At 46.0% G+C, this 26808-nt stretch overlaps 1 protein-coding gene across 5 annotated transcripts in view; it reads left to right on the top strand.

The window, feature by feature from the left end:
* Nucleotides 1-26808, top strand: part of COL16A1 (collagen type XVI alpha 1 chain) — a 950832-nt gene that overhangs the window by 853383 nt on the left and 70641 nt on the right. For all 5 annotated transcript variants that reach the window (XM_078680648.1, XM_078680645.1, XM_078680647.1 and 2 more), the window contains 3 exons: nucleotides 7983-8018; nucleotides 8661-8705; nucleotides 9379-9567. In XM_078680648.1, coding sequence (XP_078536774.1) covers nucleotides 7983-8018; nucleotides 8661-8705; nucleotides 9379-9567 — 270 coding nt within the window. The remainder of the gene's footprint in view (nucleotides 1-7982; nucleotides 8019-8660; nucleotides 8706-9378; nucleotides 9568-26808) is intronic.

Here is a 26808-nt window from a genome sequence, read left to right as displayed (position 1 = left end):
CCCCTGCCAACCGGATAAACCTGAGAAACCAAGGTCCCCAGCCGTACCCGCGCCTTAGCCGAGGAGTAAAGTACTCTTGTCCAACGCCGGAACCCCTCTCCAACTCCGAACTTCAACAGCACGCCATCCAGAAAATCCCACTCCAAGCTGTCAAACGCCTTCTCTATATCAACCGTCAACACCACTGGGCCCAGTTCCGCCTCAGCTGCACTATCTATAACCCCGATCAGCCGACGAACATTCATCGAAGTGTTCCTAGATGGGATAAAGCCCGCCTGGTCCCCATGCACCAGGGAGGTCATCAGCGGTAGGAGCCTGGTAGCTAGGATACGACTCAAGATCTTGTAATCTACGGTCAGCATAGACAACGGACGATAAGAAGAGACATCCAATGCATCCCTGCCCGGCTTCAGCAGCGGCACCACCAGCGCCTCCCTCATCGAGTCGGGCAGCCGCCCCAATCGTCTCGCTTCCTCAAATACAATCTGCAGCCTGGGTGCTAATACCTCTATAAATTTAGCGTAGAACTCGACCGGCAGTCCATCTACCCCAGGGGTTTTGTTCCGTGCCATATGGGCAATTGCCCCTTTGATTTCCGCCAGGGTGATGGGCCCCCCTAGATCCCGGGCTTCCTCCCCATCCAGTAACGGTAAAGGAATCTGTTCCAGGTAATCCCCTATTTCCGTGACCGTCGCCTCGAGGTGGCTGGCATACAGTCCTGAATAGTAAGATTGGAAGCGCCCCAGGACCGCTGACTGCGAGTAGACCACCTCCCCGTCCTCCTGTCGCACACTCAGGACCGGGCACCCCCTAGGGTTCGGATCAGCCAGCTTCGCCAGGAGCGTGCCCACCTTATCCCGCTCCTCATGCACTTTCACAGCATATAATTTGTAATCATAGCACCGCAACCTCTCCGTCTCAGTCGCCACATTCTCCTTGGCTCGCAACAATCGGTCTTGAATCTCCGGCCTCTCGGGCCTCTGCTGTTCCACCCCTCTCAACACTTCTTCCGCTTTCGCAAGGTCATTCAGCACCGCCCCTCTCACGGTCAGAAACCTCCCCATACACACCCCTCTCACCACCACTTTCATTGCGTCCCATTCAATCGCTCTAGCCGCTGTCGATCCAGCATTTTCCTCAAAATAACCGTCTATGCCCTGGCGGACCGTGTCGCAAAACACCGGGTCCTCCAGCGTCTCCGGACGCAGTCGCCACGTAGGGACTGCCGATCTCGCCAGCTGCCATTGCATAGAGATCAACAGGGGGTTATGGCCTGAGATGGTCCTGGACAAATACTCAGAGCCAGTTACCACCCTTGCCAATGCATCGCTACACAGCACTGAATCCAGTCTAACATGGAGGTCATGCAGCGTTGAAAAGTAGGAGTAATCTCGAGTTTCGGGGTGTTGCGCCCTCCACACATCCACCAGACCCCACTTATCCTGCCAGTCCCGCCTATGGGACGCTAGACGGCGCACAGGGGAGTCAACTAAGGGCGGGTGCGATCTGTCCATCAGCACATCAGTAATGGAGTTAAAATCCCCTGCCAACAGTACGGGGCCTGCCAAATAATACGCCAGTGATCGCGATAAACCCTCGAAGAAACGAGCCTGATCAGCATTGGGGGCATAGATGTTACACAGCACCACCTCCCTTCCATGTAGCCGCCCCTCCACTACCACATAGCGACCCTCTGGATCTATCTTCTGACTAGTGACTTGGAAAGGCGTGCCCGCCCTAATCCAGATCAATACCCCTCTGGCGAATGCCGAATAAGTCGTGCCAAACACCTGACCCCTCCACCTCTTCTGCAACCACATTCCTGCTGCGTCAAGTGCGTCTCCTGAAGCATCGCTATTTGAACACCCCGCCTCACCAGGTAGGCGTGCACCTTGTGGCGCTTCACCATAGTTCGAAGACCCCGGACATTCCATGTGATACATTTCAGGTTAGGTAACGTCCCCATAGAGCATCAATCCCAACAGTAGCGCATGACAATATGTGTGACCCGCATTGCAGCAATGGTGCATCCCCTTCAAAACATGTACCCCAACTCCCTCCAACCCCCTCCCCAGGACAGGGCCTAGTAACCCAGCTTCAGCCCCGTTCCAAACCGTAAACACCCAACACATCACACTAACCTGTGGTCGACACCACAGAAGACCTTAAGGGTCTATTGAGGGCTATGGAGCCCCTAACCAGGACGACAGAGCAACCACCCCGCGCCCACAGCCCCATATTGCTAGTGCAGCCCCATACCTGGTAGGCAAATAAAGGTCAGGATCAATCGCCCCTTCAGGCCACCCAGAAGTGTTCAGCAGCCATTAGCATCATCCATTAAAGATACCATCTGATGTCTGTGGGGTGACCTCCGGTCCCAGCCCTCCACCCGCTTCTGAGTCCTCGTCACCGGATTTCACTCCTTCCTCCTCCGATGCCGAGCCTCTGGAAGCGTCTTCTTGCTGTGACCCCGTAATGCTAGCCGTGGCCTCCAACGCACTCTGTCTATCGGCCAGCATTTGTGCTTCCCGCTCAGCTCGTTGGCGCCTGTTCCTGGAGCGGATACGCTGGGACTGCCTGACCCTGACCGGCTGCTGTCGATCCCTGGTAGGCCTGTGTGCACGATCAGTCCCCGCACGATACAGTTCCAGCCAGGACCATGCTTCATCGGGCGTTTGGAAAAAATGAGTCCGGTCATCAACTATGACCCGTAGCTTGGCCGGAAAAAGCAAGGAGTATTGGATTCCTTTTTCTCTTAGCTCCTTCTTCACCGACAGGAAGGAAGCCCTGCCCCTCTGCACTTCCTGCGTGTAATCCGGAAAAATCGTCACCTTACTGTTATCCACCTGGAAGGGCCCCAGGGATCTCGCCCGCTGGATCAGCAGATCCCGATCTTTATAGTGCAGCAGTTTGACCACCATCGGTCGGGGTGGTCTGCCCTCCAGGGGTGGCTTGGCGGGCACCCGGTGCGCCCGTTCCAGCGAGAAGAAGGGGGACAGGCCTTCCGGTGCCACCACTGTTCGAAACCAGTCCTCCATGTAGGACACTGCGTCACCTTTCTCAATCTTCTCCGGAAGCCCCACCACCCGCACGTTGTTCCGTCGATTACGTCCTTCCGCGTCTTCCGCTCGCCGCTCCAGGATCGCCACTCTATGAAGAACGTCCTCAAGTTTATGTTCCGCGGTAACCACTGCCGGTTTCAGCTCCTGGAGCAGTTGCTCATTGATTTTCACTCTGTCCGAGAGCTTGGCGTGGTCCGCCCTCAGTAGGCCAAGCCCCGTCGCCACCTGTGCTATGTCCTGGCGTAGTTCATCCTTTGTGGCAGTGATCGCGGCCAAGATAGCATCAAGGCGGAGATTTGGTGAATAGAGTAACTGGAAGGTGTTCTTGTTGTAGAAAAAGGAAAGGGGTGTTATTCCCTTCACTTGCTGTCTCCTAAACAGCATTTGAGTCTGATAATTGTCTCAAATCTTAAACACTTCAATACATGTTTGAGGAAAGAAAATTGAAGATGGTCACTCTAGCAGAGATTTTCTGATTGGGGACCATTCAGAACAGGTTGGTATCCATGATCGTGCAGGATACATGTTCCCCCATTCCAATGCTGACCTTTTATATGCTTCACTATTATACATGTACAATCCTCCCATTTTGCTTACCTTTAACACTAAGGATATTTACAAATGTTGTGGCTTTGACAGCTCATCTTCACAGAGTTGGCATAGGAGCTGGCATACTGGTAGTGGAGGACCTTGTGGAGAGCCATGGACCCTGGCCGTTAGTGGTGAGGCTTCTTTACTCCGCCGGTGGTAGAAGCGCTCTTGCGGGCAGCCTTGGTAGCCAGCTGTTTGCGAGATGCTTTCCCTCCGATTGACTTGCGGCCGCTCTGCTTACTATGGGCCATAGAGAGAGCGTGAACTGTTTCTGTACGATATACGAGATACTAGTTTTTCCATTTCAGGATGACTGGCCGATAAAGTCATCACTAACAGATATACTGAGTTGACATATTAAAAAACGTGTGCCAATGTATTCAAACCAGTGTTCTACTTACATCTTCCAAAATCAAATCTGACACCCCAGGCTTTTTGAAGTCCATTAGTGTGGTGTTGGATACGTCGGTTGGAAAAGTTTTTCCAGCAGTGCCAAGATTCTAGGACCTTCAGGATATGATTTAGATGTTTACTTCCTCTGTGAGTTTTCCCATTCTTTATGGTCTGTGCTTGCTGGGGCTCATGATACATACAATGTTCTCGTTTACAAAGCATGGCTGAGACTAGTGTGCCTGAAATGGCCTCTCAAAAGCTGGTGGAACCAGTATTAAAGAAGACTTTACACATCATTCTGATGTTTCAATCACTGCTTGTCACCATTCAGTGGTGTGTCGATACAAACAATTTGATGACTGGCCAGATGTTTCAGCCTTAGAAGAGGTCAAGATCATATCATAACAGATGCAATGCTAACAAGATGGGATGGTCACAAGAACTAGATCAGATAAGAACTGCCTCCTTATAAACATGTTGGAGCTATCGAGATTCATTGGAATTGATTGCTTTTGATCCTTTCCTGTGGAAAATATGTACAAATCGCACTACAGCTGCTTTCTTCTCGAAGAAAGCAGGCGCTGTAGCGTTGAGTCATCATTTTATGTAAGCTCTGCAAATGTAGCACTGTACCTCAAGCACCCAGATATGCCTGAGGCCCCATCATTTGGTGGTTGCTCACAACACACAACTGGATCCTTTTAGCGGGTTGAAGAGGGATCATGAGTGGGAGCTGAAAACGGAAATGCTTACATCCATTTTGGAGTCCTGGGGTTGAGCCAAGGTTTCTCTGTTTACGACTTGATGCTTATCTCTCAAAATAAGAAGCAAAAAAACAACATGGACAGTGAAAAATTGATTTTACACACTTGTTATCCTGTGTACTCTTTCTATACTTGCCTTGGTGCAATGTAGAGATATGTGCAGGTATGGTTCTGTGCCATCATATCTGAAGAGGCTGGGTGGAGCCACGTCTGAGGTCAGGCTGGCATCACCTAGGACCGTGACGGGGTAGAAATGGGGAAAATGTTTGGATTGTGTCCGACACCTGTGAAGAGCATCAAAGTTGAATCTTCTGGAAGGTAGAGTGTCGAACACAAAGCGGTTTAAAGGGGTAGGAACATATTCTTTGAGCACTGACTGTGAGAGATTAGTGTTTAAAAAATTGATATGTACAGGTTGTGTGATTGTGATGTGATGTGGCTGTATGAACAGTGTGCGTTTGTATGGGAGAGAAAGAGAGAGAGCTAGAGCTGTATGAGAAGTCTGTGTCTTTGATATGTGATTATGTGAGCTTGGAGCGTGCTTGAGGAATAGCCGTGGAGCTGGGAGTGTGCTTGACCTATGGCTCTCAATAGCTGTGTGAGCAGGTTTCTTTGAGAAATAGTTGTATGGGTTGGGAGTGTGCTTGAGCTATAGCTGTGTGTGCAGTGTCCTTGCTTGAGCTACAGCTGCATGAGCTGGGAGTGTGCTTGAGCTATGGCTGTGAACAGCATGTGTGCTTGAGTTATGCTTCGTGAGCTTGAAGTGTGCTTGAGCTATGGCAGCAAATGGCTGGTTGATCCTCATGTGTGCTTGAGGTATAGCTGTGTGAGCTGGGAGTGTCATTGACCTATATTTCTGTGAGGATGGGAATGTCCCTGAACTATAGTTGTACGAGCAGCATGTGTGCTTAACATATAGTTGTGTGAGCTGGGAGTGTGCTTGAGAGGGTTGTGAGCAGCATGTGTGCTAGAGCTATAGCTGTGTGAGCTGGGGGTGTGCTTGAGCAGTGGCTGTGAATAGTTTTGTGAGCAGAATGTGTGCTAGAGCTATAGCAGTGTGAGCTGGGAGTGTGCTTGAGTAGTGATTGTGAGCAGCATGTGTGCTAGAGCTAGAGCTGTGTGAGCTGGGAGTGTGCTTGAGCAGTGACTGTGAATAGTTTTGTGAGCAGCATGTGTGCTAGAGCTAGAGCTGTGTGAGCTGGGAGTGTGCTTGAGCAGTGACTGTGAATAGTTTTGTGAGCAGCATGTGTGCTAGAGCTATAGCTGTGTGAGCTCGAAGTGTGCTTGAGCAGTGGTTGTGAGCAGCATGTGTGCTAGAGCTATAGCTGAGTGAGCTGGGAGTGTGCTTGAGCAGTGGCTGTGAACAGGTTTGTGAGCAGCATTTGTGCTAGAGCTAGAGCTGTGTGAGCTGGGAGTGTGCTTGAGCAGTGGCTGTGAATAGGTTTGTGAGCAGCATTTGTGCTAGAGCTATAGCTGTGTGAGCTGGGGGTGTCATTGACCTATATTTGTGTGAGGTGGGAATGTCCCTGAACTATAGTTGTACGAGCAGCATGTGTGCTTAACATATAGTTGTGTGAGCTGGGAGTGTGCTTGAGCAGTGGTTGTGAGCAGCATGTGTGCTAGAGCTATAGCTGTGTGAGCTGGGGGTGTGCTTGAGCAGTGGCTGTGAATAGTTTTGTGAGCAGCATGTGTGCTAGAGCTAGAGCTGTGTGAGCTGGGAGTGTGCTTGAGCAGTGACTGTGAATAGTTTTGTGAGCAGCATGTGTGCTAGAGCTATAGCTGTGTGAGCTCGAAGTGTGCTTGAGCAGTGGTTGTGAGCAGCATGTGCGCTAGAGCTATAGCTGAGTGAGCTGGGAGTGTGCTTGAGCAGTGGCTGTGAACAGGTTTGTGAGCAGCATTTGTGCTAGAGCTAGAGCTGTGTGAGCTGGGAGTGTGCTTGAGCAGTGGCTGTGAATAGGTTTGTGAGCAGCATTTGTGCTAGAGCTATAGCTGTGTGAGCGGGGGGTGTCATTGACCTATATTTGTGTGAGGTGGGAATGTCCCTGAACTATAGTTGTACGAGCAGCATGTGTGCTTAACATATAGTTGTGTGAGCTGGGAGTGTGCTTGAGCAGTGATTGTGAGCAGCATGTGTGCTAGAGCTAGAGCTGTGTGAGCTGGGAGTGTGCTTGAGCAGTGACTGTGAATAGTTTTGTGAGCAGCATGTGTGCTAGAGCTGTGTGAGCTGGGAGTGTGCTTGAGCAGTGACTGTGAATAGTTTTGTGAGCAGCATGTGTGCTAGAGCTATAGCTGTGTGAGCTGGGAGTGTGCTTGAGCAGTGGCTGTGAATAGGTTTGTGAGCAGCATTTGTGCTAGAGCTAGAGCTGTGTGAGTTGGGCGTGTGCTTGAGCAGTGGCTGTGAATAGGTTTGTGAGCAGCATTTGTGCTAGAGCTATAGCTGTGTGAGCTGGAAGTGTGCTTGAGCAGTGGTTGTGAGCAGCATGTGTGCTAGAGCTATAACTGAGTGAGCTGGGAGTGTGCTTGAGCAGTGGCTGTGAATAGGTTTGTGAGCAGCATTTGTGCTAGAGCTAGAGCTGTGTGAGCTGGGAGTGTGCTTGAGCAGTGGCTGTGAATAGGTTTGTGAGCAGCATTTGTGCTAGAGCTAGAGCTGTGTGAGCTGGGAGTGTGCTTGAGCAGTGGCTGTGAATAGTTTTGTTAGCAGCATTTGTGCTAGAGCTAGAGCTGTGTGAGCTGGGAGTGTGCTTGAGCAGTGGCTGTGAATAGGTTTGTGAGCAGCATTTGTGCTACAGCTAGAGCTGTGTGAGCTGGGAGTGTGCTTGAGCAGTGGCTGTGAATAGGTTTGTGAGCAGCATTTGTGCTAGAGCTAGAGCTGTGTGAGCTGGGAGTGTGCTTGAGCAGTGGCTGTGAATAGTTTTGTTAGCAGCATTTGTGCTAGAGCTAGAGCTGTGTGAGCTGGGAGTGTGCTTGAGCAGTGGCTGTGAATAGGTTTGTGAGCAGCATTTGTGCTAGAGCTAGAGCTGAGTGAGCTGGGAGTGTGCTTGAGCAGTGGCTGTGAATAGTTTTGTTAGCAGCATTTGTGCTAGAGCTAGAGCTGTGCGCACACATCCCACATGGGACCATGTGATTACACGAGGGGTTTCGGTCTTCATGTTTGCTCTGCTTCTTTTGACAGGGAGAGATGGGGCCAGAAGGAGCAGTTGGAAAAGAGGTTGGTGCCTATTGCAGGTTTCAATCCGATTTTTTGATTGTCTTTCCATTCTCTCCGTCTCACATGCTCAAAATAGGATGTATTTTTTATCTTCAAAGACGGCTTCTTATATTTTATTTCAGTTATGTATTGCTCTTTCTTTCACCTCTCTTTTTCTCATAGCTCCACATTTGTACTGCAATATCTAGATTATTTTTTATATTGTATCTTGTGTCTTATGTTCTTTCATTTGGTGCTCTATATCCCCACTGTTTCGTTCTTCCTCTTGTTCTGTCACTTTACCCTTTACCCCCACCATCTTGCTGTCTCTTTTTTTCTATCACTTTCTTTTCTCTGTCACTCACTTATCATAACTTCAAACTTTACTCAAAATACTCGTTCTTTGCTCCCCACTTCGTTCCCATCTGCCCTTTTATCTTACTTTTTCACATACTTTGTTATTGTGCCCACTCATTCCTATCCCATATTGTTGTTTTCTTTCCTTACATTCCTTTGTGCATTCCTCTTTTATGTATTCCTCCAATTCCACTTTTCTCTCCTTCTCTCCTCTTTCACTCTCTCTCACTCTTCTCTTTTACCCCCTGACCGTTTTATGGGCATGAACCTTCTCTGTTTTTCTTTTCTTTCCCTGCTCTGCTACAGGGTGCACCGGGGAAACCAGGAGTGCCAGGAGGAGAAGGGGCGAAGGTGAGTAGCCATCAGTGATATGCCAGTCAGGCGCAGATATTCTCCTGCCTTTGTGAAAGAGATTGATGTTGGAAACGGTGCAAAACTCAAGGATGCGGTGCGACCGGAACACTCCACAAGACAAGACCCTGCTTCCCGCCAGTTCTCAAAAGGAGAACGTGCTGGTGCCTCGACATCCAATTAACTCCGGAACTTTGCACTTTGTACGCATTTATCCTGGATTTTGTCACACTCTATTGCAATAATACCAATCTAGAATGATGTCATTGTGTGAGGCTATTAGCAGAGTATGTGCGGTTAGGGAGAGGTCTCGGTTTAATTAGTGTTGTTTAATGAAAACCTGTCGTTAGGCCAATCCTAAAGAATCTACAGTTTCTCGATTGTGAGAGGGGAAATTTGGAGGGCTGGTTTGGAGGGAGTAGACTGCTGCAAAGTATGGCCGTTTGTACTCTAAATGCTCCTGGTTTTTGCAAGCACCTGAACAATAGGTGACAACTAGTAGCACATTCATGCTGTGGCCTCCAGGGCGTGGCATGTCGTTGACCGGAGAATCTGCATACCCAACTGTTGTTTTCTGTAGAGGTGCTTTAGGTTCCTTTGTATTTGCTCATTGGTCAACTGAACATTTTATATCCTCAGTTCGTTCAGATTTTTACCTTTTTTTGTTTTTCAGGGTGATGCTGGACTTCCAGGAGGAAAGGGCGAGCCAGGCGAAAGAGGCCGCAGTGGCACACCTGGAGGCTCTGGAAAGCCTGGGTCTATGGGAGCCCCTGGCACACCAGGCCCTTCAGGGGAGAGGGGACCTGTTGGTTCACAAGGACCACCAGGGAATCCCGGTATGCCAGGAGTTCCTGGGACAATGGTAAGGGCATTTGTTCTACAACACATAATGACTGGGAAAGTTGATGTGAATGAATATGTACAAAACAATCGCAATGTAGATATAGCTAGGGACAGATGCCTTTCAATCAGAGATGCTTTGCTAACAGACATCACACACATAGTTGAATAAAACATCACAGAGAATATTCAAAGTCACACAGATCTGACAGGTTCTAATTTTGAACAGAAGTGAGTCCATACTTGTTGCTCAATACTTATTTGTTAATGCCTCAGACAGCAGAGCTCTCTCTTTTAAAGTGTTACTTACACAGGTCTCTCCCACGCAGTTGCCTGACAGCCAAGCTATACAACATAACAAATCAAATTGACTCAAAACTGCCCCTCTGATGACCGAGATTCTACATGTTGAGTCTTTCTGACAACTTTGCTATCCCTTATCACAATGTAATAGGTTTTACTAGCTCATATATTAGATACTTTAGCTGTACCTGTACAGTCCAATATCTGTGCCATCTTTAGGGTTTACCAAACATTTAATTATCTTACCCATATACAGGATATACCTCTTCAGGATTCAGTCAGCAGGCTTGGTGTATGGTCAATTGGTCCAAATGGCTATGTTTTAAGAGCAAAAACATCCCTCAATATTCAGTTGTTGATATACATTTTTTTTTCCTCATTCACCTCCGACTACAATGTCCACTTCACTCTCCCACACCGGGGATCCACAAATCTAAGGTGGGGGAAACCCACCTACAGGTACGCTTGAGCGCAGAAGAGCACTGTCCCAAATGGGTAAGTCTCTCTTAGCGTTATCCGGAAACCGGCAGATGCATGACGAGGAAGGGCCATCGCAGCATGGAGAGATTTTTATAAGTGTAATCATAGTGCAATCTGTTGTAAACTTTATGCTACCTCATGATTAGCCCCCCCATCCCTTCACTTAATAGGACACTCCCAAATGTCTTCTTCTGTTTGGTGTTCTCCCCCTTAGATCCATCTTAGATGTATGAAGTAGAGATTCTAACCACTCTGAGTGTTGAGGAGAGGTTTCCCATACCCAATTTACGGCTTATTTCTCTTCTTGCTAGTACCATGGCATAAAACAAAAGATGTCTGGCTGGGCCTGTAATACCATCCATTACTCCAAAAATAATCAGTGAGAGGCTTACCTTAACTTGAAACCTCAGTATGCTTGAGATGGTCTTACCCACTTCCTCCCAAAATTCCAAAATAGCCTGACGTTGAAACACATGTACATCTGATGCTTTCTCTAATCCACATTCCATACATTTTGCGGATCTTCCTTTTGCCATCTTTGTCAACCTTTCCAGAGTTATATAGGCCCTGTGGAGTGAAAATAGATGATTTCTCCTTAAAAGGCAGGCTGAACAATTATGAAAAATGAGTCTAATGACAACCAAAGACTGCATGTAGCACAGCTGTTAGGCTAAAGAAACCTTTTAGAAACTTGACTAATGTTATCAAATGTCTTCATCAATTAGTGAAAAAAACTGTTCAACCAGTGAGTTTCAAAACTTCATTTAGAAAAACTAAACATAAAACACAAGTTTTAAATTTCCAATATGCAATTTGAACAGTTATTCACAAAAAATCAAATGCATATATCTTTTATCATCTCTTCAAATACACGTCTTGTAAATTTAATGTGTCATCCAAAAGTTAACAATTCCCAATGCATTTCGGGTTCATCATGCACCCTTCTTCAGGGGAGGTGTTTGAAAACAATAATTAGAACGATAAAAAGTAGATGATAGGTTCTTCTTTGTTCTCAGTCCAGATCTACAACACAGAACAATGTGGATATGAGAACACAACAACGTCTAATGAACATCATTGTACCAAATGTGGATTGAGATACTCGAAATCTGCACTCAAGAAAATGAAAGATAACCATCACCAAAAATAATTCTTCCACAAAGTGCTGATAAGGGACGGTGCATGTGCCTATATGCATGTATATGTTATCCCAAGTGTACTGCCTCATGCTGTCAAAAATATATAGTAAACCAAAAGTCAAAGACTGTTGCTGCTTACCCCAATTCAGGGTCCGGAGTCTAAGAAGAAGCGCACTCTCACAACTATGTAAATAGCAGACACTCAATATGAAACAACCAAAAACCATGTGGTGTAACCATGCGATATCTACATAGGAATCGTAGCTCTCTTACCGAGAGGAGCAGGATATTACTGTATACCCCAGTTACGAGTCGGGGGTATAAGAACAGACGTACTCTCACCACTCTGTAATAGCAAAAACTAAGTGTAAAATACCCAAAAAGGCTGTGTCTAATGCACACACGCTGTCTATATAAAGAAAGGCGGTTTGCTTACCGACAGAGACAGGGTGTGTCGTGCCGAGAGCGTTCAGTCGAAGCAGAATTCGAAGTGGGACTCTGCAATGTAAGCCGAGACAAATTCAGTAAAAGTCCATGAACACACCTAGTGAAAAATAGCGAATCAAATATCCTGGAAGTCTACACTCACGAGCTATTCAGTCTTTCGTGACGAATACTACGATCCAGTCTGCGGCGACGTAACCAACGTGTCACGTGTGTAGAAGGGCACCAATACAAGCCTTTTTCAATGATACAAGGCTATGAAAATGGATGACGGACTCTGCTGAAAAGAGTAGTAGATATGTTCCTCAGGGCCAATGAAATGCTCACAAAGAGCGAACTCTATCCGAAGGCGAAAAAAGTCCAAAAGAACTTTATCGACCAAAATACGACTAGAAACTAACAATGACGCTAAAAGATCTATCGATCCATTATTTTTATGCGTCTGCCAAAGGCGGAGTCAAACCACTGTGTCTGAAGCCATAGTGAACCGTAACTGCTCTAAATAAAACTGTTGCCTAAATGTAAGGTGAAAGTACAACCTGAGAGTATAAATACGATGAGAACAGAAAAGAGTGCTATGTGAATAATCTCACCGAAATAGTGTGTAAAATAAGAAAAAAGAGGACAAAAGTGCAGATCCCTTACAGTCTTACACCATTAACCATTAACCATATATCAAAGCACTTTCACAACAAACATAAGAGTTCGTAATGGTCATTGAGACCACCAGGAATTATGGTACCAAGATATTTGATCCAATGTGTTTCTCTACGTGCAAGAGCTGTGTTAATCTCAATTCCTTTAGTTATGTTAATGCGTTCAAGTATGGTAAAGCGCAATTGAAGAATAGTATGTGATGCAGTTACCCAGTGTGCTGCCAGGGAGGAATTCATGTTTTTGTTGCGAATCCTACTCTTATGTTCCACTATACATGTTTTTATTTTCCGACTTGTTCTTCCAACATATACAAGCCCGCAAGGGCATTTGATTGCATGAATCACTCCTTCTGTCGTGCAGTCTGACGTGTGGTTGAGAGTGATTGCTTGGCCTGTGTGTTGATGGGTAAACTTGTTTCCTATGATGACATTCCCGCATTGGCCACAGTTGTGACATTTTCTCATACCTCTATGAATCACATTACAATCTATCTTTGAAGGTTTTAAAAGTTCCCTTAAGTTGTGCGACCGGGTATGAGCAAAAAGTGGTGTACCATGAAAGATTTCCTTAAAGTCTGGTTCATTCTCAATAAGTTCCCAGCGTTGCCGTATGATTGCCTTAATCTTGGGTGCTTGCACTGAAAGTTTCAGAACGAACACTTCCCACTTCATAGATGTTCTGTTTTTTTGCCTAAGGAGGTCTTCTAGTTTTTTGAGTGAAACAATTTGTTCAGCTTCTTCTAACGTGGTCTTTGGATAACCTCTCTCCCTGTATCTGATTATTTGATTTTTAATCTGATCATGACATGTGGATTCATCTGAAGTGATTCTCTTAATTCTCATAATTTGAGAAATCGGTAGATGTTTCTTGAGGGAGTGTGGGTGTGCACTAGAAAAGTGCAGTGCAGTATTCACATCTGTTGGTTGTTTGTACACTGCCGTTTCTAAACCCAAACTGGCTTTCTTAATTTCAATATCCAGAAAGTGAATCCTGACTGTTTTCATTTCATGAGTGAATTGTATCCTAGGGTTGCAATTATTCAGCTCTGAAATGCATTTCTCTAACAATGTCCTGGGTCCCTTCCAAATGACTAGTATATTATCTATATAACGTAAAAACAATGCTGCATTAGTTCGCCAGTGTGGGTTGTTCAGTATAAACTGGTCTTCGAAGTGCGCCATGAATGTGTTGGCGTATGAGGAGGCCCCAGAAAAACCCATAATGTTCTAGTTCTTTGTACATAAAATTCTTCTTGCCAGGTAAAATAGCTGTGATACAGCGCAAAATGTCGAAGCTCTAAGAGAAAGATGCTCTTTTCTTGGGCTATGTTGGAATGTAAAAGTCTCCATTCTACAGCCTCCAGGCCTTCGCCGATAAACTATTAAAGTATATAAAGCTACCACATCAATGGTGCATAAAATAATGTCCTCTTGAAAAAGATGTTTAACTGATGCCAGCTTAAGTAGACAGTCTGTAGAGTCTTTAACATAGGTCTCCCATGATTTACCCAGTGGTTGTAGATGAAAACCCAAAAAGTAACCTAATGATTCATGAATTGATCCACATCCTGCCACGATGGGACGAAATGGAGGGTGTAATCTGTCTTTGTGCATTTTCGGTAACATGTATATCTCCGGCACCCTGGGTGTGAGGTTCATCAAGAATTTTCTAGTTTTTCCATGCCCTTCTGCAATATCTTGCCACGTGTGGCTAGGAATTCCTTAGTCGGATCATGCTCCATGAGAATATAGGTGTCTTCATTGTGTACATGTTCGTTGACACTATTGTTGTAAAATTCAGTATTATCGTGGCAGGATGTGGATCAATTCATGAATCATTAGGTTACTTTTTGGATTTTCATCTACAACCACTGGTTCAATCATGGGAGACCTATGTTTAAGACTCTACAGACTGTCTACTTAAGCTGGCATCAGTTAAACATATTTTTCAAGGGGACATTATTTTATGCACCATTGATGTGGTAGCTTTATATACTTCAATAGCCCACAACGAAGGCCTGGAGGTTATAGAATGGAGACTTTTACATTCCAACATAGCCCAAGAAAAGAACATCTTTCTCTTAGAGCTTCTACATTTTGCGCTGTACCACAGCTATTTCACCTGCCAATAAGAATTTTATGTACAAAGAACTGCAACATCTATGGGTTTTCCTGGGGCCCCCTCATATGCCAACACATTCATGGCGCACTTCGAAGACCAATTTATACTGAACAACCCACACTGGCGAACTAATGCAGCATTGTTCTTATGTTATATAGATGATATACTAGTCATTTGGAAGGGACCCAGGACACTGTTAGAGGAATGCATTTCAGAGCTGAATAATTGCAACCCTAGGATACAATTCACTCATGAAATGAAAACAGACAGGATTCACTTTCTGGATATTGAAATTAAGAAAACCAGTTTGGGTTTTGAAACAGCAGTGTACAAAAAACCAACAGATGTGAATAATGCACTGCAATTTTCTAGTGCACACCCACTTTCCCTCAAGAAACAGCTACCGATTTCTCAAATTAAGAGAATCACTTCAGATGAATCCACATGTCATGATCAGATTAAAAATCAAATAATCAGATACAAGGAGAGAGATTATCCAAAGACCACGTTAGAAGAAGCTGAACGAATTGTTTAACTCAAAAAACGAGAAGACCTCCTTAGGCAAAAAAACAGAACATATATGAAGCGGGAAGTGTTCGTTCTGAAACATTCGGTGCAAGTACCCAAGATTAAAGCAATCATACGGCAACGTTGGGAACTTATTGAGAATGAACCAGACTTTAAGGAAATCTTTCATGGTACACCACTTTTTGCTCATACCCGGTCTCACAACTTAAGGGAACTTTTAAAACCTTCAAAGATAAATCGTAATGTGTTTCATAGAGGTATGAGAAAATGTCACAACTGTGGCCAATGCTGAATGTCATCATAGGAAACAAGTTTACACATCCCCACACAGGCCAAGCAATCACTCTCAACCACACGTCAGACTGCACGACAGAAGAAGTGATTCATTAAATCAAATGCCCTTGCGGGCTTGTATATGTTGGAGGAACAAGTCGGAAAATAAAAACATGTATAGTGGAACATAAGAGTAGGATTCGCAACAAAAACACGAATTCCTCCCTGGCAGCACACTGGGTAACAGCATCACATACTATTCCTCAATTGCGCTTTACCATACTTGAATGCATTAACATAACTACAGGAATTGAGATTAACACAGCTCTTGCACGTAGAGAAACACATTGGATCAAATGTCTTGGGTCCATAATTCCTGGTGGTCTCAATGACCATTACGAACTCTTATGTTTCTTGTGAAAGTGCTTTGATATATGGTTAATAGTCTTGATGTTCAGTGTAAGACTGTAAGGGATCTGCACTTTTGACCTCTTTTTCCTTATTTTACACACTATTTAGTTGAGATTATTCGCATAGCACTCTTTTCTGTTCTCATCGTATTTATACTCTCACGTTGTATTTTCACCTTACATTTTGTCAACAGTTGTATTTAGAGCAGTTATAGTTCACTATGGCTTCCGACACAGTGGTTTGACTGCGCCTGTGGCAGATGCTTTAAAATAATGGATCGATAGATCTTTTAGCGTTATAGAATGATTCAGGTACCGCTGTTCATTGTTAGTTTCTTGTCGTATTTTGGTCGATAAAGTTCTTTTGCAATTTTTTCGCCTTTGGATAGAGTTCGCTCTTTGTGAGCATTTCATTGGCCCTGAGGAACATATCTACTATTCTTTTCAGCAGAGTACATCATCAATTTTCATAGCCTTGTATCATTGAAAGAGGCCCTTCTACACACGTGACACGTTGGTTACGTCGCCGCAGACTGGATCGTAGTATTCGTCACGAAAGACTGAATAGCTGGTGAGTGTAGACTTCCAGGATATTTGATTCGCTATTTTTCACTAGGTGTGTTCATGGGCTTTTACTGAGTCTGTCTCGGCTTACATTGCTGAGTCCCACTTCGAATTCTGCTTCGACTGAACGCTCTCTGCTCGACACACCCTGTCTCTGTCAGTAAGCAAACCGCCTTCCTTTATATAGACAGCGTCTGTGCATTAGACACAGCCTTTTTGGGTATCTTACACTTTGTTTTTGCTATTACTGAGTGGCGAGAGTACGTCTCTTCTTATACCCCCGACTCGTCACTGGGGTATAGAGTAATATCCTGCTCCTCTCGGTAAGAGAACTACGATTCCTATGTATATAGCGTATGTTTACACCACATGGTTTTTGGTTGTTTCATATTGAGTGTCTTCTATTTACAGAGTTGCGATAGTGCGCTTCATCTTAGACTCCTGACCCTGAATTGGGGTAAGCAGCAACAGTCTTTGACTTTTGGTTTACTATATATTTTTGACAGCATGAGGCAGTACACTTGGGAAAGCATATAAATGCATATAGGCACATGCACCTTTCCTTATCAGCACTTTGCTTAAGAGTTCTTTTTGGTGATGGTTATCTTTCATTTTCTTGAGTGCAGATTTCGAGTATCTCAATCCACATTTGGTACAATGATGTTCATTAGACGTTGTTTTGTTCTGATAACCACATTGTTCTGTGTTGTAGATCTGGAGTGAGAACAAAGAAGAACCTATCATTTACTTTTTATCATTATAATTATTGTTTTCAAACACCTCCCCTGAAGAAGGGTTCATGATGAACCCGAAATGCATTGGGAACTGTTAACTTTTGGATGACACATTATATTTATAAGACGTGTATTTGAAGAGATGATAAAAGATACATGCATTTGATTTTTTATGAATAACTGTTCAAATTGCATATTGGAAATTTAAAACTTGTGTTTTATGTTTGGTTTTTCTAAATGAAGTTTTGAAACTCACTGGTTAAACAGTTTTTTTCACTAATTGTTGAAGACATTTGATAACATTAGTCAAGTTTCTAAAAGGCTTCTTTAGCCTAACAGCTGTGCTACATGCAGTCTTTGATTGTCCTTAGACTGAATTTTCATTATTCTTACCCTTGAGGGACACAGGGCACTACCCCCTCGCCACATGTAGGCACGCTAAAAATCTGTCACAACCCCTACTTTTTGTAAAATGCAATTTTAAGACAGTATACATTTCACTGTGTGCAGACCCGCCTTTCAATAATTGATAGTATAGGCTTAACAATTAAGCATAATGTGCACATCGATACTTGCCAGATATATTGCAGCTGCTCCCTCAGCAAGCAATCTCCCCATAGATCTTCTACCAGAGTGAAAAACACCATCTGTAGCCTCTTGTAGTGCCCAGTACCACATAGATACTTCCTTACTTCCAGGAGGTTTCACCACCAGTCAATCTTCCAAATAGTTTACAATACTCAAAGAGGACCTCCGACTTTGCTCCCAGCTTCTCAGTTGATTATATTTAAATATTGAGATTTTCCCCTCCAACTTTATTCTTAACTCTGCCCATGGGATAAGATTCCCATTCTGGGCTAATTCTCCCCAACAGCATATTCATCTTCTCCTATTGGTACGGCTAATTTGTCTTTTAGAGGCTCTGGCATTCCTGGAGAATCCCATACAGGAGCCAAGTTTGAATAATACCCTAAACTTTTCAGCCGTCTAATGCTAGCCCGTATTCTAGCCATATGTTGTAGCACTTTGAGTTTAATCTTTTTGAAATCTTTTGGGTTACCAAACTAGAATGAGAAACAATCTGTATCTAAGTTAATTCCCTTCAGCATAACGTTGAATATGAATCCCAGGTCGGAGGAGTCTGGGATTTTAGCAACATTCTGGATGGTGTCAGCTGGAAAGTCCATGAAAAGTATTGGAAATCTGGGAGGGATAGCCCCCACTTCTCTCTTTTGTGCCATAACTTCTTCCATGAGATTCTTATGCCCCTAAAGGCCCAGATAAATGCATTAATGCCCTGCTGAAATTTATCAGAGACTTTTCAAAGTGCAATGGGGGTGTTAGACAAGAAAATGATTTTGGGCAATATTACCATTTTCACCAGATTCACTCTCCCAAAGTTTGTCAAAGGGATGTGTTCCCAGGCCTTCATTATCCATGTACATTCTCTTACAGCGGTATTCAGGTTTACTTCTGAAATATTATTAATATCCTGTACGATCTTCAATCCCAAATATCTAATTTCCTTTATAATCAATGAATTTTCCTCTTCGAGATTCTATGCCATTACCTCTGTTTTCTCTGCGTTAACTTCATATCCTGACACTTTGCCAAACTCCGAAGCAATCTGAAATATAACTGGCAGGGTAGCTGAGAGGTCTGAGGTGTAAACCATTAAATCATTGGCGCAAGGTGCTATCTTTTTCTCCCACCCCTCATATCCGAAGCTTGTAATATTGGCAGCAGCTCTGACTTTTTGGGCTAAGGGCTCTATATAAAGATTAAAAAGGAGAGGAGATGAAGGGCAGCCTTGTCTAGGACCTCTAGATATATTAAAATGCTCTGTCAGGTTTCCATTTACTAATATTTTTGTTGATGGATCCTAATATATTAGCTGGATAACCTTACGGAAATTCTTCCCCAGTTTGTGGTTTTCCCAAAAAAAAACACCAAAAATGACCAGTTTACTCTCTCAAAAGCTTTGATGACACCTAAGGTCACTACTGCTAAGGAGAGTGAAAGGGTGGAGGCAAAGTCAATCATGCCTATAAGGCTATATGTAAGTTCATGCAAGTATCCAGGTTCGAAGAACTCTTTACGGAACTAGTCCACGACTTCCGCTCACGGTACCAATGTATGGTGGTGATGGGAGACTTCAACTTCCACTGGGAGCAAACGCCCAAAGACAGCCGGGCCAAACAGCTGGAAGAGGCGAAGATCTCTTTAGAACTCCGCCAACTAGTGGATGGGCCCACTCATGAAAAGGGCCATACTCTCGATCTGGTTTGGTCATCCCATCCGTTCACCAGCACTATATTTATTAGTCCCTGCTCTTGGTCTGACCATTATGTAATTTATGGCCGGCTCCCACTCACTAAACAAACAGCCAGTCCACCTCCGGAGTGGAAAGTGCTGCTGAGTTGGAATAAGATCAGAGCTGGCGACCTGGTCACTATTCTACATAAATCAGCCACTCCAATGACAATACAGGGAGACCATGATGAAGAAAGCAACGCCCTGTCGACAAGGCTTAAGAATGCCATTGACATGGTAGCTCCAGCCCGCAGGGAAAGACTAAGGGGCAAAGGTAAAGGGGCCCCCTGATTCAATGATGCTTTAAGAAATATGAAACAAACACTTTACCAGTGCGAGAGAGCCTGGCGGTAAGCCTACGACCCATGTGCCCGGTCAGATTACCACTCGAAGTTCGCAGTCTATAAAAAGGCAATTTGGACAAGGAAAGCAGAATTCTAAGAAGCAAAGATTGCGACGGCTGACAACCCACAAAATGAGACCTTCCGGATCCTTGAAAGAGCTAAGACAACATAAGGAACAGAAGCCCTCCTTTTGTCGGGAAGACTGCAATAAATTCCAGTCCTTTTTCACAATAAAAGTAAAGGACCGACCTCTTGATGGAAATTCATCTCACCCCCATGTTCCCTTGCTCTGCAGTGCCAACATTCCCACCCCCAAGTTTGATAAACCACTGACCGCTTTCCCCTTGCTCACTAATGACTCCTTGCCTCGCCTAATAGGACGGGGTGAAATCAGGATCACCGGCAGACCCCTGTCCGCAAGGATTTTCAAGGTGGCTTTTCCCGGGATTGAATGTGAAGTTCTCTTGCACCTTAATCAATCCCTGGAAGCAGGGCATGTCCCTGCTAACTTTAAGGAGGTCTGTGTCATACCGCTCCTAAAAAAAACCTGGGGCTGACACGAAGAATCTAAAAAACTTCAGACCAATTTCCCGGATGCACTTCCTTGCTAAAGTACTAGAACAGCAAGTACTATACTTCCTTTCACACCATCCAGAGGATAACCACCTCTTACAATTTAATCAGGCAGGGTTCAGTTCTCACCACAGCACGGGACTGGTCATGTTGTCTGTACTGGATGAACCAAGACTGAGGGCAGACAAGAAAAAGCCATGTGCCCTGGTTTTGCAGGACCTATCCGCGGCATTTGACACGGTCAGTCATGACCAACTATTGTTGCGGATCTCAGAGTTGAGAATCCAGGGCATGGCCCTTGTGTGGCTTACATCTTTTCTTAGGGGCCATTCCCAGAGAGTTCAGCTATCTGATCATGTGTCCGACCCAGGCATACTTTTGTGCGGGGTACCACAGGGCTCAGCGCTGTCACTCCTCCTTTTTAACGCCTACCTCCAGCCCCTGATAGCTGTACTGAACCATACGGAGTGCCGGATCTTTAAGTATGCCGATGACACTCAAATTATCATCCAGATAGACAGCTCCCCGACTGCCCACTCAAGTATTCAAAACATTCTAAAATTTACTGTCAACTGGATGACGGACAATTCCCTTAAAATTATTCCAGATAAGACTGAGGTACTGGGCGTCACTACAGACTCCAATCCCACAAGAGCTGGGCACCTATCCAGAGCCGGCCTTGGCGGTAAAAAGCTTGGGTATCAAAATTGATGCCAAGCTTTCCATGATCCAACAGGTGTGGGCAGTAGTGGGAACATGTGTCGGCTTGCTGAGACAGCTGTAAAAACTTACCCCTCTACTCACCTTCGCTACACTCAGACTGGCGGTATCAGCAATGATACTGTCCTGATGGGATTATGGCAACTCCCTGTATATCGGCCTCCCGCGACAACTGTTGGCCAGATTACAGGTTGTTATGAATGATGCCGCCAGATTAATCTTCAGAGTGCCCAGGCGAGCCCCCGCCACCCCTCTGCTACGTCAACTGCACTGGCTTCCAGTCAGGCAGAGAACTAAGTTTAAAGGCCTCTGCACACAAACCCATCTATGGCCAAGCTCCGAGGTATATCAAAGACTGCTTAGCCAACTACATTCCGAGTAGGGTGCTTCGGTCTGCGGAGGCCAGCTTACTGGTCTGCCCCTGCTTCAGCTTGTCTTCCATTGGAGGAAGAGCCTTCTCAACATTCATTCCCCAAATCAGGAACAACCTGCTCGAGAATGTACGTAAGGAACAGGCCCTCCTCCCATTTAGAGAGAAGTTGAAGACAGTTCTTTTTTCGGAAGCCTGGGCCATCATCTAACAGCTAACACCTCCCCACTTGCTTGGATAGGTACTCTCTGTCAAAGCGCTTGAAGACCTGTAGGTGATAATGCGCTCTACAAATAACAATTACAATTCTAATCTCCATATATAATTTCTCCTGCTACTTTACTTAGTCTATCTGCTAAGATTTTTGCAAAAAATGTATAATCTGTGTTGAGCAGAAATATCGGCCTATACGACTCACATCTGGTGGATTTTTTCCCTGATTTTAATATCGGTGTGATTGTCGCCTCGGTCCAGGATGTGGGCAACTGTAAAACTTTTTTTTTTTTTTTTTTTGAAAACCTTTATTGTACAGAAGGCGCTCACAGATACGGGCCTACAACCCATCGGGCCAGCCACCACAATAAAGCGACATACGAGGCAATACAGGAGAGACAACAGGATTTCTAAATAGCTCATATGAAAGGCAAAGGTAACAAGTCTTCGAGCCGCCATCACGGACAGGATAAGAGTAGGTTAATTTTATAATAGAAAAAAAAAAAGTGGCGCAGGATAATGACAATCTGTAAAGTCCAGAGGGCCGTGGTGGGCCGTGAGCAAGCAGAAGTCTCAAATACAGGAAAAAAACAAAAGAACAGTCACATTTTGGCAAAGGCAGAACGTGAGTCCCACATCAATAACAATCACAATCGCTGCTCCACGCCCTCCCACCACTACCAGGGCACATAATAATACAACAGCGAAAAGTACGCTTTCAAACTAATAGCCCTCCGTTACATCAACCCAGGGGAGGGAAAAGAAAAAATTGGGGGGGGATAGGGAAAATAAGGAAGGAAGAGGACACCGGAAAAAAGGAGGGGGAAAGTGAGGGCGCAGCGTCAGTGCACGTCCCCCACGGCTAACAAAGCACCCAATACTAGTTCGGCACATGAAACTAGTGGCAACAGGAGAAATGAATGCGTAGTAAACCATGACAGGAGACATACCAAAAGGGCCACGCCAGCACAAACACCCCGGGGGGCGACGTGCCGACACCGCGCCACGAAATTAGGGGATACATAAGAGCCATAGAACCAAAAAGAGGAACAAAAGAAGATACAATAAAACAGACCCCCCCCCTCCACCCCGCACAGCCCACCCTGCACCCCTGCAGAAGGCTATGGCCTACCCCCCAGCAGCGTGCCTGTTGCCCTAATTAGAACCCGAAATATAGAAGAAATAAAGAAAGAAAGAATCACTTAGATAAAAAGGGGGGGAAGGGGAAACAGGGAAAAACAGCGGGAGAGGAGCCACATAATCAAAACCCCTTCGGCTCCCACCCCCCCGCCCGAAAATACTCAGAGCCCACGGGAAGATAGTAAACACACGGATAAGCTCCAGGAACGTAAAGAAGTATCAAACATAATCATACAATTATAAACGGATCACCAAACCATACCACAAAATAACAGTCCACAGAGGCAAAATCAGCTCAACCCTGTCCTCGTTTTTCACAAACTGTAGTCGTCCAACGCACCAGGAACCAGATCACATGAAACCGGAGGTGAATAACAGGGAGTCGAATCAAAAATACACTCAAGTCATAGTGATCGCGACCCGGATGATCCAGAAAGTACAGTAACCACCTCAGGCAAAGTAGGCACAGTTCCGAAGAGAATACGGAGAAAGCCGGTCCAGCGGCGCAGTCACAGGATCTTCGTTCGGCCATGTGAGGCAAAAGAGGAAAAGGAGACCCATCGAGGTCGGTCCAGACGGGATCCGGCTGGCGGACCGCCTGAGCAGAAGGAGGCACAGGATGAAGAAGGGCAGCGGACTTCCGTATATCCACACCAACAGCAGCCTCCAGGTCCACGACCCCCAGGAAAGTTCCAGCAGCACACAACAGAGATGAAGCCGCACAGACCGGGGGGGGTCCGGCAGGCCCAGCCAAGGGACCTCTCTCCAGGATAGCGATAGGTGCGGTCATGGGTGCCCCCCAGGAGCGCAGGGCGGCGAGGATGTCGCCAAGTGTAGGCTCACCTTTACAGTATTCAGCAAACGTGCCGTGCGGCGGACCCGCATCGCCAGACCCAGCAAGGCCGAGAGTCATGGGGCCGGCCGCCATCTTAGAAGCCCGGCGGGGCCGCTGCGAACACTGACCCCCGCTCAGATACCAGCGGGGCAAAACAGGATACCGGCAACCACCAGCGGAGGTGCCACCAGGGCAGAAAGGGGGGTCACCAGAAGAAGGCGATGCGCTGGCTCCCCATACGCCGCCGGCACCGTTCTCCGAGTCCGGGCGGAGGAACTCAAAATGGCCGGGCCGGAGAACAAAGGGGAGACGAGCCAGATGTACGGTCAACCCCGTCCATGGAAGGCAGCGCCCCAACACCAGGCCGCAGGACCGCCGGGCCAGGCCCGGGAGGCCGCAATCGGTCCATCAGCACATCGGCCCTTCCGACCGACTCCACACCACCACCAAGGGCCGGCCACCGCGTCCCGTCCAGCTCGGGCGCCGCCAAGGAGCGCCAGGCCCGGCCGCTCCGGAGGCCCCGAAGCAGACAGGGGCGTAACTCAGGATCCGGGACACCCAGGAACCACCAGAGCAAACGGTAAGTGCCTGTGAGTTATCGTCGTTCCACTGCACATCGTAGAATACTTCCCGGGGCAGGATAAAGTACAGGATAGTTGTTGCAGACAGGAGAGTGAACGGAGCCGAGCTAAAACGCGGCCATCTCGGACGCGAGCTTGGCTCCTCCCCCAACTGTAAAACTTTATCCAAGATTTGTTAAACATCAGAGTCATGAAAGGGGTTAATACCTCTCCCAAAATTCTATACAGCTCTATTGGTATCCCGTCTGGCCCTGCAGCTTTTCCCTCTTGCTTGACAGCATAACTTTCTTAACTTCGTCCTGGGTAATTTCCTGATCTAGATGGTTCTGCTGATTTGTGTCTAGAGATTTGATTTCATTTGAACCCAAACAGTGGTCCAACTGATCCTCTGTAACTACATGCTCTTCAGATCGGATCACTTCGTCATTCAGTTCACGCTAGAAATACGAGGGAATGTCAAGGCCAGACCATGCATGGGCAAAGAATTCCGTAAATGGAAATCTATGGATCTTTCTGGATTCATTGACGTTTTAAGTAAATCTATACCTCTGCCGTATGATGACCTGGACTCTGGCGAGAGATCTCTGTCAAACTGGCTACGCCACGCAGCAGACCTTTCAGCCCCCCTTGTACTGGTCTCCAGTATTAGAGGGAACGACGCCCATAAATGGTTTACCCAAGAATTGAAAAATCTTAAATTAGGGGTACGACAAAAGGAACGGAAGTGGAGAGTAAATTACTCCCCACAAGATAGAGAAGTGTATTGCGCTGCTAGGAAGGAGTTCCAAAAAATTCTGCACCAACACAAAACCAATTACTTCTCCCAAAAAATTGTAACCTCTTCCAATAAAACTAAAGATATATTTAATATAGTTAATGAGCTCTGCGACGATGATAGGACAGCCCCCTCAATAGTTCCCACTCAGAAGTTGTGCGACTCTCTGAATGAATACTTCAGAGAGAAAATTGCAATAATAAAACGCAACATTGCAAGCTCTCCTACATCATCTCCTTTGGATGATATTTTTAATAATCCCGGCACGTTAGATGCCTTCCCTGCCATAGACTCTAAAACCTTTTCTGCTCTCCTGGCACGTGTCAAGTCTGGTTCACCCGACGACATCTGCCCACCCCACATTTTTACAGAAATAGGGCAATCTATCCCTCAGGGGATCCTTCCTCTGCTAAATGATTCACTTGATCAGGGAAAGGTACCCGTAGGGTTTAAACATGCTCTACTCATTCCCTTGATGAAAAAACCTGGCCAGGACCCCCACGATCCATCAAACTACCGTCCGATATCCTTGCTACCATTCCTTTCAAAAATTCTGGAGGCACATGCTGCTAGCTGTCTCTCTAGCTTTGTTGAATCCACTGGATATCTGGAACCTAATCAAGCTGGGTTCCGACCGGGGCACTCCACCGAGATGGTGACACTGGCGGTCCAGAATGTACTTAGATGCAACGCGGACAAGGATATTCATCAAGCACTAGTACTTCTTGACCTGTCGGCCGCATTCGACACGGTCGACCACACCATCTTGGTCGACCGTGTCGAGCAGGCGGGCCTTAGAGGCTCGGCCTTGAGATGGCTGAAGTCATTTCACTCGGATCGTACCCAGGCAGTGAGACTAGGAACCTTTACAGCCCCTAAAATTAAAAATGAATGCGGAGTCCCTCAGGGATCGTCCTTGTCGCCACTTTTATTTAATTTGTATCTACGACCCTTGTTGTTTTCACTAAGAAAGTGTAAAGCTTTAATTTTTAACTATGCGGATGACTTGCAACTGATCTTCCGTCTGGACTCCCCTGGCACTGCCACCAAATTTCGGGAGGCCATGGTCCACATCCAGAGATGGATGAGTCTAAATCACCTGAAACTCAACCCAGGCAAAACTGAATTGATTTTGCCTGGGAAGAGTGAACTGTACTGGGGGCCACATTTTTAGCCTCCAGAAATGGGAAATCCTCCAGCCAAGTCCCAAACGGTAAAAAGCCTAGGGGTTACTTTTAATGAAGACCTCTCTCTTAAAAGTCAGGTAGGGACGGTGGTATCCTCAAGTTTTTTTCAACTCCGTAAGATCAGGAAGATTGCCCACCTGTTAACTTACTCTGCTCTGATCCAAGTTATCATCGCTCTCGTGCTGTCCAGCCTGGACTACTCCAACAGTCTGTATTTGGGTCTTCCAGCCGGGCAGCTCAAGAGACTACAACTGGTTCAGAACCAAGCGGCCAGGTTGATTTGCAAGATACCCAAGTGGCAGTCCATTAGGCCGGGTCTGGCCGGTCTCCACTGGTTGCCAGTAGCGCAGAGAGCAACCTTTAAAGCTGGATGCATTATCTTTAGGGCTCTACAAGGTAAGGGCCCTGGATTTATTAGCAGCCTGCTTGTTAGGTACATCCCCTCATGTGCTCTTCGCTCAGGTCACAAGAACTTGCTAGTTGTGCCTCGTATTAGGAAACAACGCCAGGGAGGCGGTTCTTTTCACTATCTAGCCTCCTCCCTTTGGAATTCTCTGCC

Source organism: Lissotriton helveticus, chromosome 3_1 (assembly GCF_964261635.1).
Source record: "Lissotriton helveticus chromosome 3_1, aLisHel1.1, whole genome shotgun sequence".
Lineage (NCBI taxonomy): Eukaryota > Metazoa > Chordata > Amphibia > Caudata > Salamandridae > Lissotriton > Lissotriton helveticus.
The sequence above is the reverse complement of the archived record's forward strand: the minus strand, read 5'-3'. Positions and strand labels throughout refer to the sequence as shown.